Source organism: Lytechinus pictus, chromosome 5, assembly GCF_037042905.1.
Source record: "Lytechinus pictus isolate F3 Inbred chromosome 5, Lp3.0, whole genome shotgun sequence".
Classification (NCBI taxonomy): Eukaryota; Metazoa; Echinodermata; class Echinoidea; order Temnopleuroida; family Toxopneustidae; genus Lytechinus; species Lytechinus pictus.
Window position 1 is genome coordinate 49,802,600 of NC_087249.1, and position 16,472 is coordinate 49,819,071.

At 37.3% G+C, this 16,472-nt stretch overlaps 1 protein-coding gene across 6 annotated transcripts in view; it reads left to right on the forward strand.

The window, feature by feature from the left end:
- LOC129261312 (trichohyalin-like) overlaps positions 1–16,472 on the forward strand; it is a 67,232-nt gene that overhangs the window by 29,664 nt on the left and 21,096 nt on the right. For 2 of the 6 annotated variants that reach the window (XM_064099151.1, XM_064099150.1), the window contains 10 exons: positions 1,569–1,772; positions 5,552–5,884; positions 6,419–6,548; positions 7,098–7,256; positions 7,859–8,315; positions 8,684–8,771; positions 9,596–9,922; positions 12,002–12,142; positions 12,481–12,635; positions 13,302–13,432. In XM_064099151.1, the coding sequence (XP_063955221.1) occupies positions 1,569–1,772; positions 5,552–5,884; positions 6,419–6,548; positions 7,098–7,256; positions 7,859–8,315; positions 8,684–8,771; positions 9,596–9,922; positions 12,002–12,142; positions 12,481–12,635; positions 13,302–13,432 (2,125 nt within the window). The remainder of the gene's footprint in view (positions 1–1,568; positions 1,773–5,551; positions 5,885–6,418; positions 6,549–7,097; positions 7,257–7,858; positions 8,316–8,683; positions 8,772–9,595; positions 9,923–12,001; positions 12,143–12,480; positions 12,636–13,301; positions 13,433–16,472) is intronic. The other 4 variants (XM_064099153.1, XM_064099154.1, XM_064099152.1 and 1 more) reach the window with 3 other exon arrangements.

A 16,472-nucleotide genomic window follows, 5' to 3' on the forward strand; every position in this document is an offset into this window, starting at 1 on the left:
TGCTTCCCAATTTGGCAAAATTACCCCTATGTACTGTACCCATTGAGGGTCAGTGAACTTTGACCATGTTTTCAGTGTCAACATTGAAATCTTACCCGAGGTTAAGTTTTTGAAATTTTATCATAACTTAAAAAGTTTATGGATCTTGTTCACAATGGTTAGACATAAGGGTTATCAAGTATCACTGAACGTCTTTTACGAGTTTCAGGTCACATGTTTCAGGTCAAAGGTCATAGAGGGTCAATGAAATTACCAACATTGAAATCTTAACCAAGGTTATATTTTTGAAATGTTATCATAACTTTGAAAGTTAATGGCTTGATGGCATGAAACTTGGACATAGGGGTAATTCAGTATCACTGATAATTTTGCATGAGTTTCAGGTCACATATCAAGGTCAAAGGTTATTTAGCGTCATGAACGTAGTATTTTATTGTATCAATGGTGTTTTTATATCTTAGTTATTTTCAAAGTCAGCACTGCTGCCATATTAAATCGGATAATGCAGGCAAGACTGCCAGAGGGTTTCCACTTGTTCATGTACTGCATATTCCTTGTGCGATACGTTGCAGGATGTCTTTACAAAGTTGAAGGCAACTCCAGCAAATATTGCTACAGTACCCTTATCTTAATACATTTATAAATCTGGGTCCAGTAACATGAAGCTTTGCAATTGATCATGTTAATGATCTCTAGTCTCTACAATTGATTATACACAATTATCATTGTAATCAATTGTAGAAATTAGCCCTATGATCAATCACTAATCTTTGATATGTTTTGGGCCCAGATTTTGCTTTGCTTTATGATTTACTATCATCCTGTTTAACACAAGCCATTGCTGTTTACACATTTGGGGTAGAATTCATAAACATATTATTCATGTAACCATTTAGTTAATATTAATGATAACATTTAGTTCCTGATATGTTGGTATTATATTACTTAATCATACCATTCCTTGCTTCTGAATATCAGGGGGAAAGATATTGCACAAATTTTTTGACGGAGACAAAGACTCATGAAGGAGACACTTTTGCAGTTTCTCAGATTATGAATGATAGCGATGACAAATGGAATATGGTTGTTGGCTTTGTGGCCAGCGTTGTCTTGGGAACAGACGAAAGAAAAACAAAATTTAAAAGTTAATACATTCCCAGTAAAGTATGTGGTGCCATTCCTGAATAGAAGATGTTAACTTGTGAGCTATTTGTCATTGTACACTCTAATTTGGCACAGTGATATAAACAGCAAAATTACTGTTTAAAAATGCAAATTGGCACCCTTTCAGTAACTGAATTCTTTTATCAATAATTTCAAGCTGTGTTTATATCCATTATTTTTCAAAGTTTGAATAGAAAGATTTTTGCCAATTTTAGGAGCAAAAGAGGATTAATTTTGAAAAAAATGGAATCTGTCGGGTTAAAAAAAGATGAAGGATTGAATTTAGTTGGACTGATGTATTAATTCATCTTTGATATATATTTTCAATAGTTTTCTGTATTGTTTATGCATGCTTTGTTTTGTTTTGTTTACCTCTACCCCTCCACCATGCTTCTATCTCGTAGCCCCACCAGCAGGAACTGGCCAGCACCCTGCCCATCCGGGGCAAGAGGGCAACCTTTCCCACCCCCTCGGCCCCCCACAAACCCTCCCCCATCACAGCTTCCAGTACTGTACCCACCAGCTCTAAACCACCCCCTTCCGTCGCCCCCAAGCCCAAGTATCGACCCAGTGCAGGTGCCTTCCAGCCATACCGACGCAGCCAGTCTGTTAGTACATTTTGTTACTGAACTAACCTTTCCTGCACTCTTGCTTTTCAAGCTTTAATAATTGCTCTCTTTAAATCGGGGTTTGCGGTGTCTTCATCTAGCATTCACTCTGCCCATCTTGATCATCCTTTGCTACTTCGTGATGAAATAATCTAAGCTACATTGTATCTCTATCTCATTCTCTCTCTAATAGTGTCATCATATGCACATAAAACATTACTAGTATATTGTGTAGTCCCCGCAACTTAAGCCTAGCGCACACTATGCGACGCGATTGGATTGCAACAAACTCGCAGAGTGTGTGCCAACCTGCAACGTGCTGTAACTGCGATGCAATTTGTTGCAGAAGAATAGCAGACCAAGTCGTGAGACATTTGACATGTCCAATCCTCCGGCGATTTTGCCAATTTCAGCCAATCAGATTTGTCCTAAAGGATGTCATGACCAATTTGTTGTGGTGCTGCTGCAGTGCAGACAACATACGTAAAAAGAAGAGGCACCATGGAGATGCAGCTCGTTGCAGAGCTGTTGCAATGCATGCGCTGGCCTGTGATGTGTTCGATCTTGTTTCAATCGTGTCGCATAGTGTGCGTCGGGATTTACGAACTTTTGAAATGGGGAAAAACGGGGACTGTTTTCCAAGTACAGTGCACACGTAGACCAATTATACAGAAGGGTTCCTCCAATAGACTCCTGTGCTGTAAACTAGTCTTTAATATAATGCAACTGTTCCGTTTATTTCATTTGCGATCTCACTCCTACATGTACATCTACATGACAACAGAAACCAGCATATTCAACTCCTAGGTGAGCTTTGCACTCTAAGTCTCAAGTGGCACATAGGGGTGGGTGGGGGGCGCGACTTGAGTAAAAGTTATGACCATGATTCAAACAGAAGAAAATACATGTATGCCCAAGTTTAACTGGATATTATCTGCTGAAGGAAGAAGAACATCAACAATATCGTAACTCAAATATTTGATTTTAAACAAAAGCCTCTGATGCTCTCCAACTGGCTCATGAATTTGCTCTTTTTTGTTATTTTCTTCATTTTTAATGCATTTTTTGGTTGCAATTAACACCACCCCCACTAGCCACCTCGGTGAGTGAGATCGCGATTGAAGCAAACGAAAAAGAGACAAATTTTTTTTTTTTGGGAGGGGTCAATTCCCTATCGTGCACAGTGTCATTCACATGTAGTGTGCTCTCTTTCATTTTCCTACTATTTGTGTGCGTTTCTTGATAATCTGTGTATGTTCATGACTTGGAGGGGATTAGATTGAATGATGAATGAAATGACAATTACCCAAATGGCTTCAATGAGAATTAGAAATATGAATTCCTTTGACTATTTTCACCTCTTTGCTATAAATACATGTATATGCATCATTAAAGATAGAGTCACCAGTTGCTGTGGCAACAAACGCATCACTTTAATTAGGGCAATCTTTATTTCCATACCCTAGTATAAATGTTCAGTCGCACACCTGTTCATATTGATCTAGGTCCCCATAACACAAAGGTTAGCGATTAATTGTACGCTTGATTTTTATGATTGATTGTACATTGTAGTCAATGCAATAAATCTTTCACAAATGTTCTATGATGATTGCTAAGCTTTGTGTTATGGGCCCTAGATATGAGCAAAAGGGATCACTTTTATCAGAAACAGGATGTTCTTTTGAGTTATGAACAATCACAGCTGCAATCATGAAATAATACTATCGACTTAATAGCAAGAATAATTGGCTGTGCTCTCTGGCTACATGTAAGGGCACTCCATACATGTAGTATTAATGGACATGACGTTTCAGACATTTTTGGAGCATAAAAGAATTGACAGTATTCAAACAGTTCTTGCTGGGTTTATTAGAGATGGTTCCATGACATTTGCCCCGGCGACATTTGCTCCGATGGATAATCTGAGCGTTGAGCCAAACATAAAATCTAATCTCCAAAACTAAATAAACCCTAATAGCTCTCTTCACATTATTCTGTTCCGAAAACTCGATTACAATCCTAACTCCAACCCTATGCCCTCCGAAATTTTAAGACCCGAGCAAATGTCGCAGGAGCAAATGTCGTGTCACCATCATATATTACCAGCCACCCCAAACAATAAGTCATCAGGGAAGGTTCTCTGTAATAGCCAAAATAGTCATTTGGTTTTCAAAATGCAAAACTTTGAAAATTACTTGTAGCTATAGTGGTTCTTCTTCATGCTGTAAAAAAAAATCAAGTTGTAAAGTTGAATAAAAAACATGATTGACAAGAGTTTCTGTGAAACGAGTGTTTTGAGAAAGAAGACTCCCATATAGGACTCGTTATGGTGGTGGTTCGCCCGACGCTTAACTACAGCGTCTATGGGGAAAAGGGTGCGCTACCTCACTCACCCTCTTCCATTCCTCTTTAAATCTCGCTTTTAATGGGAGAAACAAACCGCCGGAATAAAAATAAACATTTTAAGAATGCACTCAGCTTACCAGTTTCTCAAAATATGTTGTGTCAAATCCAAAATTTTGATTCCAAAGAGCTGATGTCAGGTTCGCCGATCGTTCGTCATCATGTTTCTAATGCAGAGCAAATACTGATACGCGCACCAGCCAATCAAGTTCGTGTATCATGGCATATAAATGTCTACATGTACCATCGCCACTGTGATCCGTATGGGATACTTTAGTCTAGCACTACTCATTCTTGAGTGAACCCAAACTTCAAACATTATTTTCTCCTTCTAATATTTTGAAGCTCTCGCAAAGTTTCTTAAAACTGCTTTCAAACAAGTAAAGGTGCTGGTTTGTGTTGATCATAGTGATAGCTTAGGATGTGCTTTTTCAAAGTCAATAAAAATCTGAAAGTTCGTTGTGGGCGACTTATTGTTGGTTTTGCGGTGGCTGGTCAAATATACATACACAATAACTTTTACAAAATTGAGTTGAAGAGAAAATCAGCGTAACATACACACAAAATATCATGTTATGCCCACAGGTGCATATTTTCTTTATTATATGTACATGTAGCTGTGCATTCAAATTTTGTAAAATTCATAGTGTATATACATGTATGTATATATTACTGACTGTTAATGAAAATTATCCTCTTACTACTTTTTTTCCTGTGGCACAATATGACTTTTATTTTAATATGAAGTTTAATTTTATTAGCCACTTCACGTTCTAGATTTATTCAATATACATGTATATTCTCATATATTTTCCTTTTCTTTCCATAGTAAAGTAAACAAGTTTTCTCACTCTTTTATCTGGTCTTTGGCTTAACATCTCTGTGAAATTTTCATATGCAGTGAAATTTTCAAATGCAGTGTATTTATTATTCATTTTTTATTATCACTTTTCAAGCTACATGTACATGTACACTGTACTTCTGCAAAAGCATGATCCATCTCTTGCTGACTTTCTGTCTCTCCTTTATTCTGACTCTGTCTTTTAAATTGAAAAATATGTATTTGGTTCTATGAGGAATTACATCCCATAGGTACCGAGTATCTCACATACTTGTAGAAATGAGGAATAAATTGAAAAAAAAATAAATACCATGATTTTTTTTTGTGTCAATAAGAAATAATCCATTTTTTTTTTATTGGCAAAGAGTTTCTCTGGTGTAAAGGATAGGGTCTTATTTTGACAGTGACACATGACCCTTACTAATATCGTACATTTTATGTATGTACATGCACATTTTTGCCATCTTTTATTAAAGTTAAGACAACCCATGAGTTTTTTTGATAGATTACTGGAAAACTCTCTTTCTGTTTAAAGCTAAAAGAAGGAGCTGATTTCCCCGACAGCGAAGACCACCGCACATCGGCATCACCCACGGCAACCACCCCCTCAGAAGAATCTTACCCCGCCCACTCCTTCCACGAGAAGCTGCTGCGGGACAGGGAGAGGGATCGGGAGCGGGCAGAGGCTGCCAGGGCGAGTCAGGACCACGCCAGGAAACCCAAACCCAAGCGGATGAGCATGGGCATTATGGGAAGAATCGCGGCCTTCAACAGCGGGGACGCCTTCAAGAAGAAGGGCGGGGATAGCGACGAAGAGGAGGTATCGTCTTCTTCTTCCTCCGCTCGCCCGCCAGCCCAACCAGCACAGGTAAGCATTGATTAATATGGGGGCAACTAATGGTTTTGCATCTTCTCCAAGGGACTAGTAATGCAATGTTAATGCCCACATGTGAACACAGGGCAGTCTGGAGGCACAGAACCTGATTGAAGTTTGATCAACAAGTGGGTCTTCATCCAAGACTAGCACACATACAACTTGCTCTTTCAGGGGAACCTTCCTTTCACACAAAAAGACACAGCAAGTTACTTTAGGCTGCATAATCGGACCACTTTCCTTGAGTGAAGGTTTGCGTAGCAAACTAAACATAAGGTTGGCATGCATTAAACTCGGTTTGGAATACAAGATATTGGATTATCAGACTAATGCTCAATAAATGGAGCCAAGATGCATGTGAAGAATCTAATACATTGTACATCTGGTTATATTAAGCTTTGTATTAACCTGAAACTGCCAATACAGGGGACGATAATTATGTAGACCAATGTAGAGAATGTGCTTTATTTCAATTTTGGTTTGAAATTATCAAATATCAAATCTTATATCCATCCCATTCCATTACAGGAGACGGATAGCTACGTAGAGCATGTTATCAATATGCAGAGGAGACCAAGAGCACAGGGAGGGTTTGGATTTACAGTCACAGGCGGTATTGACAAGAAGAAACCCATCGTCGTCAAAGCCATCGATCCAGGTATAAAACTTGCTTTTAGTTCCATCTGTTTTTCTTTGTTTTGGGGAAATGGTGTTCAGAATTTTCTTCTGCAGTTGTGGGATTTTTTTTTTTGGGGGGGGTAAATTGAATATTGCAACTATGTTGTAGTTAAAACTTGCTTGAAGTTCCATTTGTTTCATTTTGTTTTAGGAAAATGTGTTCTAAATGTTTTGCAATTGTGGGATATGCGAGGGTGGGAGGGGGTGAATATTGCAACTAAAGTGAACTTTCCATTTAATACTTGCTTGAAGTCCCATTTGTTTCATTTTGTGTTTGGAAAATGGTGCTTAGAATGTTCTGCAGTTGTGGGATATTTCTTCGGGTGAAGTGACTATTGCACTTTATTCACAAGTGGTGATATCTTCAAGAAGGTATATTACTAGGCATTCATAAAGTCATTGGCAACATATGAACAACTTTATGATGCACCCATCTGTTGACACTGCCCCTTAAAGGAGATTACTGTCTTGCACCGTTTCCAGCACAGGATACTGATCCCCTCTCTCTATCTCTTTCGTTTGTTGTCAGGGAGCACGGCTGGTATTAGTGCCTTGAAGATAGGGGACGAGATCACTGTCATTAACAATGAGAGAACAAAGACGTTTGATCAGGATGACATACAATATAGCATCAGCCAGGCCGTCTTGTCTGGCCATCTCATACTCAAAGTCAAGCGATATGATAGTGGTAAGAAACTTGTACTAGTCTGCAGGCATAGACTTTTGGTTTTTACACCGTGGGTAATACAGAGTCTGAAGTAGGAGACTAGAATTACTCATGTTCTGAGGCTGCCTCTTCACAGACAGAGTTTGGAGTCTAGTCTCCCCTGACATGTTGTAATATATCGAAGTGTCAAATTTGAACCTGTTATTGCAGACTATCTTCCAATCACAATGATTCTCCAATGTGATGACATAAATTTGAGATGATTGTGATAAAATAATAATTTCTGATTTTGGGGGTTACTTTTAACAACTTACTCTCTAAATCTGCAACATTGGATGAGCTTCAACATTGCAGTGAATGGGGAATTTCCTGGCTCTTTTTAAAATTTATTTTCCAGGTTTTTTGGGGTATTATTTTTCAACAGAGCCCCTATGTATTTTTTTTCCCTGCTGTGAAAATTTCCAGGGTTGATCAGGTAATTATTCATACTAAATGATATTACAGTGATTCTGTGTGTTATAGTTATTCAAAGGAATTAAAGTCTTGAATCCTAGATTGTTTAGGCAGAAATTCGAGCATCCTTAGGCTAAAAAATGTCAACATTTCTCTTTACTCACTGACAGAATCCAATCAACTTAGTTCAGGATCACCATCGGCAACCCACCGAGGCATGGCAGAGAGGGGATGGGAAGAAGAGAGAAGAAGAGAAGAGGAGGAGAGAGAAGAGGAGCAAAGACGGAGGGAGGAAGAGAGGCGAAGAGAAGATGAAAGGCGAAGGAAGGAGGAGAGACGGAGGGAAGAGGAGAGACAGAGAGAAGACGAGAGACGGAGGGAAGACGAGAGACGAAGAGAAGACGAGAGGCGACGTGAAGAAGAGCTGCTGAGGGAAAAGGAGAGGAGGAAAGAAGAAGAAAGATGGAGGGAAGAACAGAGGAGAAGGAAAGAAGAGGAAGAGATGGAGAGACAGCGGGAGGAAGCAAGGAGGTTGCAGGAAGAGGAGAATGCTCCTGCGTCATCGTCAAGGAATGTTCTCTCAAAGGCTAAGCAACTCCTGGATGATTTAGGAGATGAAGAGACTAGGTAAGTCCATTCTCCTTCAATTTTATATGAAATCCCATCTTTAATTCATTTGGGTCATAAAAGTGTTTGAAGTCCTTTTGATGACTTTTATTGTTAAATCTATAATACTAGTATTTTTATTTCATTGAAAAATGTTTAATCAAATTAAATAAAACTTGCATGAGGTGGCCATTGGATATCACATACATGTATTGAGATGAAATAAATAACAAATTTGGAAGTCAAAGTTAATGGTCATTTGAGGTCAACAAACTCAGGTCTTAATCTTTATGGTTTCTCTTTTTTGTACCATTGGTTTCATTACATTTACTGAGAAATATTGCAACATTGGTGAACTAATGTTATTGTTCGATATTTTTATCCCTCAGTTCGGATGAGACCCCACGGCGTGAGACGGAAAGGGCGTATACAAATGGAAATTCCATTCCATTTCAGACAGAGTCTGATACTAACAAGGTACGTCATAGGGAGAGAGACAAGAGAGATGGGATTGAGAATTGGATTGCTATCCTTGATAAAAATAGCCTCTTTTATTCATTTCAAAATTCATTTGCCATAGATGAAAAAAATAAATTGTTTTCTTATTCTTCTTCTTGTTTTGATCTTTAGCACACATGTATGCATGAAATCGGTCTCTATGTATTTGAAAATATTTGCTCGTATTATATATACTACATATTTTGTTCTCATATTATTTTGTTTTAAAGTTCTATACATGCACATCCAAATAACATGAGAGCAAAAAAAAATTGTAAAGTTATTTTTTTCATGTAGGCCTACATGTATATATGATATTCTCCTCGGGATATAATTTTCCAAGAATATACATGTCAATAAATTGCAACTCTTTCCCCTTATCCACCTAAACAATCCACAGATTATATAAAACCCTGGGTGATTTCTGGTTCAGTGTTGAACCTTATGGTGTTGGTGACTGACCAATATTTACATCAGCACAGCACCAAATGTGAAATAAAGTTGGTCCTGGGATAAATCTCTCTAGGTTTTGAGCTATAAATAGTGTAATTGGAACATTATTCTAAAGTCTGATTAGGTTTTGGTGATATGGTAGGCAGTCCAAATAGTCCTTCCTACACCGACACCACACGTTAAATCAGTTTGATGGGACTAAATGCTTCCAAATTTATGTTTAGACTATGACGATAAGTAGCTGTGTTTAAAGCATGTTGCATGATTCAATGTTTCTCACTCTATAGTTAGAGCATACTTCTAGATATTGCAATTTCTCTTCCCCTCCCTAATCCCATATCCCCCTACAGCCTCCCATGGACACGTTAGATGACTTCCCTGCCCCGCCCCCATCCCAATCCCCAGCCGACCATAACCGCCAACCTTCTCCATCGCCCTCGGCCTCCCCCGTCCCATCCTTGACCCTCTCTGAGACCCTTCCCTCCAATGGGTCTGGGGATGGGTCGGCACTCATCACCAGCAGCCCCACCCCTGATACAATTACACATCGCCATGGTGATGTTAGTGATGGGGAGGGTGAGGAGGAGGGGTTAGAGAAGGAGTACGAGAAAGTCCTCCAGACTCAAGAGGAGCTTAACGATACCCTAGGCACGGAAGATTCTTTCTTTGCCTCCGAGGTAAGTATCGTGTGTGCCGCCTCCAGGAGATCCTTGTTTCCAATCTTGTTGTTCTTTCTTTGGGCCATCAGGGGGGCGTTTCATCAACATTTGTCATCCAACAAGTCGTCAGACCTGACAATTTTTCCTTGGTTTTGATTGGCTGAGAAGCACTGTTACTATGGTAGCTGAAAAGACTTTGTTGGATAAAACATCCAACAAGTCCTTTCTTGAAACGCTCCCCGTTGTACATGTTTCCTGTCGTGCCGTTGTTTACCACATCTGCATTCTGTTTGTGTTGCAAAGATTATCCTCGCTCTGTTCCCGCTTGGCTAAATGCTTGTCTTCAGTGTTTTCATTCTGTTCTACTGTCTCTAATGTTGTTTGCTTGGATACCTGTAGGAATTCAGCTTTTTTCTTTCTTTTGATGTAAATTCCTGTATGTGCTCTTTATACACTGTGCATGTGTGTTGTTCACTTTGTATTAATCTTGTATTAAATTATACATACATGTATATCTCTTTTCTGGACGGTAAAAATAATGTAATAGAATCCTTTTGCATTGGACTTTCATTTCTTTTATGTTGGGGATCAAAATACAGTGTAACATGGTAAAAAGAAATCTCTTATTATTATAGAGGAATTGCTTCTTATGTATGTTGCATAAGATTAGTATTTGTAACAAATGCAAATAAATCCAAATCCTGTACTGCACAATAAATGAAGAAAAAAATACAGCAAAACATTTTTTTCATTTCAAAATGTATGTAAGATTTCAAACTAGTATAAAACATTAACTTTGTTCTTTTATAAACATACATGGATATCAATTTCTTTTCACTTTATTACATAGAAAGGTGATAGATCTCAGTTGATCAATCTTACAAGTACATGTATACATGTATATGGATATTTTTTGCTACTGCTTATCAGTATTCAGATAGGAAAACTTTCTCTGTTAGAAATATGTTAAAAAGGGTGCATTTTTCAACTTCTCTTTCAATTGAAAAGCGTATTTGGAATTTTGGTACTTTAACTTTTTTTTTTTTTCTTGAGTACTGTATCTATTGATCCATCTTTTGTTTAAAAATTCTGAAAACCTGCTGCTTTACAGATTTTGGAGAAATTGGGGTATCGTATCTTTACTAACTTATGATATTTTTCTGGTGCTTGCAGTATGTTTTCCAAATTTTCTGTGATGGTCAAATGCAAAATTTGTAATAAACAAATATTATAATCTTGTATTTCTTACTTTAAATAAGATTTTAACAAGATAAGTTCTGGTCATGGGATTCAGACTACAGAAGAACTTTTTTTTTATGGAACCACCAAAATTTGAATTCACTCTGTTTTGCTGGTCGCCATATCCTCTGCATAAAGAAATGCATATGTGGGACTTTACAAAAATGTTTGCCCATAACATTTCAATTGTTTCTGGTCTCAGTCTTTTTTTATTACAGCATCTAATTAACAATTAACAATCCTTTGCAGTTGACACTTCAAACCCCTGGTATCCTTTCATGAATAACATTATTACAATGACTTGCTATGACAACAAATGCACAATTTCTATAAAGCACTGCCATCCCTATTCTTCAATCAGAAAGGTTTTGCAATTCGGGCCACAGTTCACAAAAGAATTACAACTATGGTAACTTTGCTGTTATGACAACTACCATGGTAACAGGGCTCAGCAGCCAATCACAATGAAGACTTCCATGCATAACAGCAAAGTTACCACAATTGTATACCTACATGTAGTCTACATGTATGTATGTTCAGAGTCCAGACGGGTGGTTTGTCCAGACAAAACAACAATATCCGGAACATTGCAATCAGTAATTCATAAATCAAATGAAATTGATATCAGATGATAATATAAAGCACAATATTATTCATAATTAGTTTTGCAATTTAATGCATCAAATTGTAGAAAATCCAGAGCAAAGATGATGTTTTTATCTGCCAAAGTGTGCGGACATCGGACCCCCATCCTGACTCCTAATAAAACAGGCCTCAGCTTTATGTACAACTGTAGTTGCTTCAATAGAGAGTAATTTGCAAGTGTATAATGAACCTGTATATATGCTGTACTTGCAGGGTACAAGAGATGATGATGACATCTCCTACCAAGATGAGAGATTAGAAGAAGAGATCATGGACAAGCTTCAACTGGAGGAGAAGGAAGAAGATGATAGGGAAAAGGTCCATCAGATGATTGAGGAGGATGAGAGAGATAAAGTGAGATGCTTGAGAGATTTTTATGCTATTTTTGTTTAAGTTAAGAATAGATTAACCTTCCAATAGTATTTTTTAAAAGAGGGGAGGGGGGGGTGAGTATTGTTGCAACTTTATAGTGGTAAGTGTGTTACATCACCATTCTCATGATTCTCAATTCTTGTTAACAGCAGATTTACACCTTTCCATGCAAGCTACGCAGGCTTGCATGGAAGGTGCGACATAATTGTCTTATCATCTGAGTAATGTAGTGAAATCCTTCATATCCTTGTTCATATATTAAAATTATCGACTACAATTAATGCATCATTTTTCCCCATCAATTATGATTCTATTCTCAGTCCCCAGTCAAAGAGTTCTCCATCACAGCAGATGTGCAGAAGCCAGAAGAATCGGCCCCGTTCAAGAGTAGCTTCTCCATCAAACCTTTTTCGGGATTCAGGAGTGTCCAGGCACCCAAACCCTTTGTCAGCAACAAAGGCCCTCAGCCATTCAGGTGCGATTTCAAGACCTATCCAGAGATGGCATGTGGGGAAGGGAAAGTGATGGTAGCGGTATTGTGATGGTGGTGGTGGTGGTAGTGGTGATGATGAATGTTACTATGGCGGTTATGATGATGTTTGTGGTGATGATGGTGGCAATGGCAGTGGTTGTGATGATGATGATGATGATGGTGGTGGTGGCGGTGATGGTGATGGTGATGGTGATGATGATGATGATGATGATGATGTTTATGGTGGTGTTGGTGGTGGTGAATATGATGGTAGTTGTGGTGGTGGTGATGATGGTGATGGTGGTGATGATGGCAGCATTGGTCATATTGTTATTGATGGTACAGTTTAATATAGTGATGGTTTGGTGAAGGTGATGCTAATGTCTGATAATTACAATTGCTTTCAACCGTATTCTGCACAGTCCTATGTAAAAAAAAATCTGCAGCACATTAGAAATTTTATGTAGCAGTCTTTTTTAAATTTGGAGCAAATTGCGATGCGATACCAGGAAAATTGTTCCCTGTAAAAATCATCAAAATTCATTCTTATTGCCTATTTTCATTTAATTAAATCTAGTCAATCAAAAACACATTTCTCATGTAAAACTCCTGCATCGTATTCATTCAATCCTTTATCAGTTCTTAATCTCCCATTCTCTCTTTTCTTAGACCCCAGCCAGCTCCGTCCTTGACGTCATCATCGCAGGAGGATGACATCCGAGAGCGGGTCAAGAAGGAACGCTCCGACTTCTTCCGTAAGAACTCCGATCCGAAGGACATGCCCGTCTTTGGTTATTCAGGTAGTGACTAGAGCCATGCAGATGTGTGTCAGGTCAGGTGACCATATAAGGAGCAGTGTCATGTGACTGATCACATGACCAGTGAACATTTGCTCTTTGTACAAAACAAATCAAAGAGTAACAATGTAGGATGGATGTATTGGGCTTTCTTTTAATGATTTCCATTTTAATTTTTTACCCACTTTTATTCCAATAATTGTCTAGTAGTGTTGTGAAAAATAATCTCACCGGCTTTGTGTGGTTTCAATTGAAAGTTGGTTAACCTTACTAGTATGCAAAGTCTTTCTGGGATAGAATAACCTTGTATACATATGATGCACCGGACCTATTATCCCCTAACTTTGTCAACCCTAACTTTGTCAACCCTAACTTTTATGTAACGTGTGAAAGGATTGAATATAATCCGTGCCTGAAATGCAAGGCATAAACTAATCTTTTCATGTTAAATCCGACTTATAGAATCATCTCTGATATTTTCCTTAATCTCCTTCAGATGTGTGGAAAATACAGAAAAGGAAAAAAAAATCTGTATGCCCTTTCCTTTCCGTTAGAATTTATTTGTTACATATACAACTTGTGATGTTCAGATACATCCTCGCTCTAAGGCATAAGATTAAGATCCTTAATAGCCTTATTCCATGAGAAGTTGCCCTTTTCCCTAGAAATATATAGGATGGTAGGGCGTAAGAATGGACCCTTCCCCCCGACAAGTTTTGAATGTATAAAAAAATTGCATTTGTGCTATTATTCATATTTTTACAAAATAACAAGCTCTAAACTTTTGCTGTATGTGTGATATATAATTCATGATATGAAAATACATTATTTATTGCACTACATTACATTTTGTCATAGTAAAAGGGAAAATACATCATCATAGTAAAAGGTACAAAGTTTCTTTGACAACACCATGAGACATGGTATCGCTAAACAGTGAAATCTGTTAGGCTTGCATGTTTTTGCTGTTGAATTCGCATAATACTTAATTTCAAAGAACCCCTTAACTTCTTGAAAATAATTTCCCCTGTCATTTCACTTCATATTTTAAAATGCATTTGTTCCCGAATCCCTCATTCCGCTTTGGTGTAAACTTATATCAGTTTACTCTGTTCGGTCACAATTTTTTAAACATTATTTTTTAAACAAACTTCTCTACACATAATGTCTCACCTTCTGTAAAGTGGAATTGAACAACCAAAAAATTGAAAGCTTCTGCCAAGCTATTTATGAAGAGGGAAAGCTTTCTTCCACTTAAAAGGACTTGCTCAAAGCCAAGTGATCAGTATATAAGTCACTTTTGTCTTGAAAAAATTTCACTGCAGTTGGACAAAAGCTTGCCTTCTAAAGAAACAGATTGCTATAAGCTTCAACATTATGTGATCATCCCAAATTGATTGAAATTTTTCAATATTTTGTACATTCTGTATTTCATCTCCGGGGTTATCCGATGGTAGGTTTCATTAAGATCCGGGACGCATTTCATGAAACGGAACAGTCCGTGATTTTTTACTGACTATTTCATAAGCTACTAAAATCCTTGCATCTTATTGGCTGAGAGCCTCCTACTTCATGGAAATCACTGACAAAACTCTTCATGAAAAACTCCCCATGTGTGCGGGAGATCTAATTTGCCTTCAAGTTTCAACTCTTCTAAATTCCTCTTTCAGTACATTAACAAATTGCCAACAATCATCTTCCTTGAATTTTGCATAGCAAATCACTTCTCTAGGGTGAAAGGGAAGCTAACATTCCAAGGCCTCGTCGTACAAAGAGTCAAGTTAAGTTCTAAATCTAACTCAAATTGCAATTGATTTCTAAAATGCTCATCTCTTAAAAACACAACATAAGATCAATTGTATATGATGTTTGATTTGAATCGATTTTAACTCTTTGTATGACAGGGCCATGTACATTTAAAGCAGCTGAAGTAATGCAAATTTTAACATTAATTACCCAACATGCATTGCTATTCTCAGCGCAATCATTCCTGTAGTTATAGAGCAAAATACTGTCTTCAAATGGACATTTAATTTCTGTAACTCCTTCGTCCCTCCTCCCCCTCTAACAATCTTCCTTTCAATTTTTCACACTTTATTCTTTTCTCTATCTACAGGATAAACATGAAAGTGTATCATTCACTGCTTTCACATGAATAAAACATTAATTTTATACCCATGTGAAAAGGTTGATTGTGTGAAAAAAAGCTATATTTAGGTAAGCAGATGGCAATGCACTTTAAATAGAGGAGAAAACAACATTCCTATGTAATAATACAAAGGAAAACAGATTTTGCCTTTAAAACCATAACACTTCAATACAAGATGGCATAGCTTTGTTTATGCCATATAAGTTGAAGTAATATTTTATTTGTAAAGATTAATATATTTGTTGAAAAACATGAATTTGTGCTGCTAAACAAGTCTTTCATGGCTACAGATATATAAACAATAATTTCTATTTCGCAGGGAGTGAAAACAAAATTTTTTTTAACAGAATAATATCCAAGTATATACATGTAGGGCTTAAATTTGAAATCTGCATTCCATGTTTTTTTTTTCCTGTGAAAAAGATTATCTAATCCACATGTACAAAATTAAAAAATGCACCAATTTTCAGGCTAAATTTAAGTGTAACTTTGTTCGAAATTTAGAAAAACATGTCATTCATGCAGTTGTATCCAGTATAGATTTTCTGACTGAATATAGTATTACATTTGAATACAAGTTGTGAAAATCAGTGCACAGATAATAAATTACAGATTATATAAAATACACAGGAGGAAATGAGGGTTGTAAATTCAAAAAATTTCTACATATTTTTGTGCCAGTATATATGGTTTGTATGGTTTTGTACTGAATTTCTCTGTGTAGATTTAATGTGTGACGAATGGCCCCCCCCCCCCCCGTCTTGAAATGTTTCACTTGTTTATCTTTTACCTGTTATTTTATTGTTTTCCGTGTTTATTGATGTACTTTTCTTGTGCACTGTAGTCACAATTTTAACATTATTCTCACTACTTGGCATTGTCATGAATTTGAAG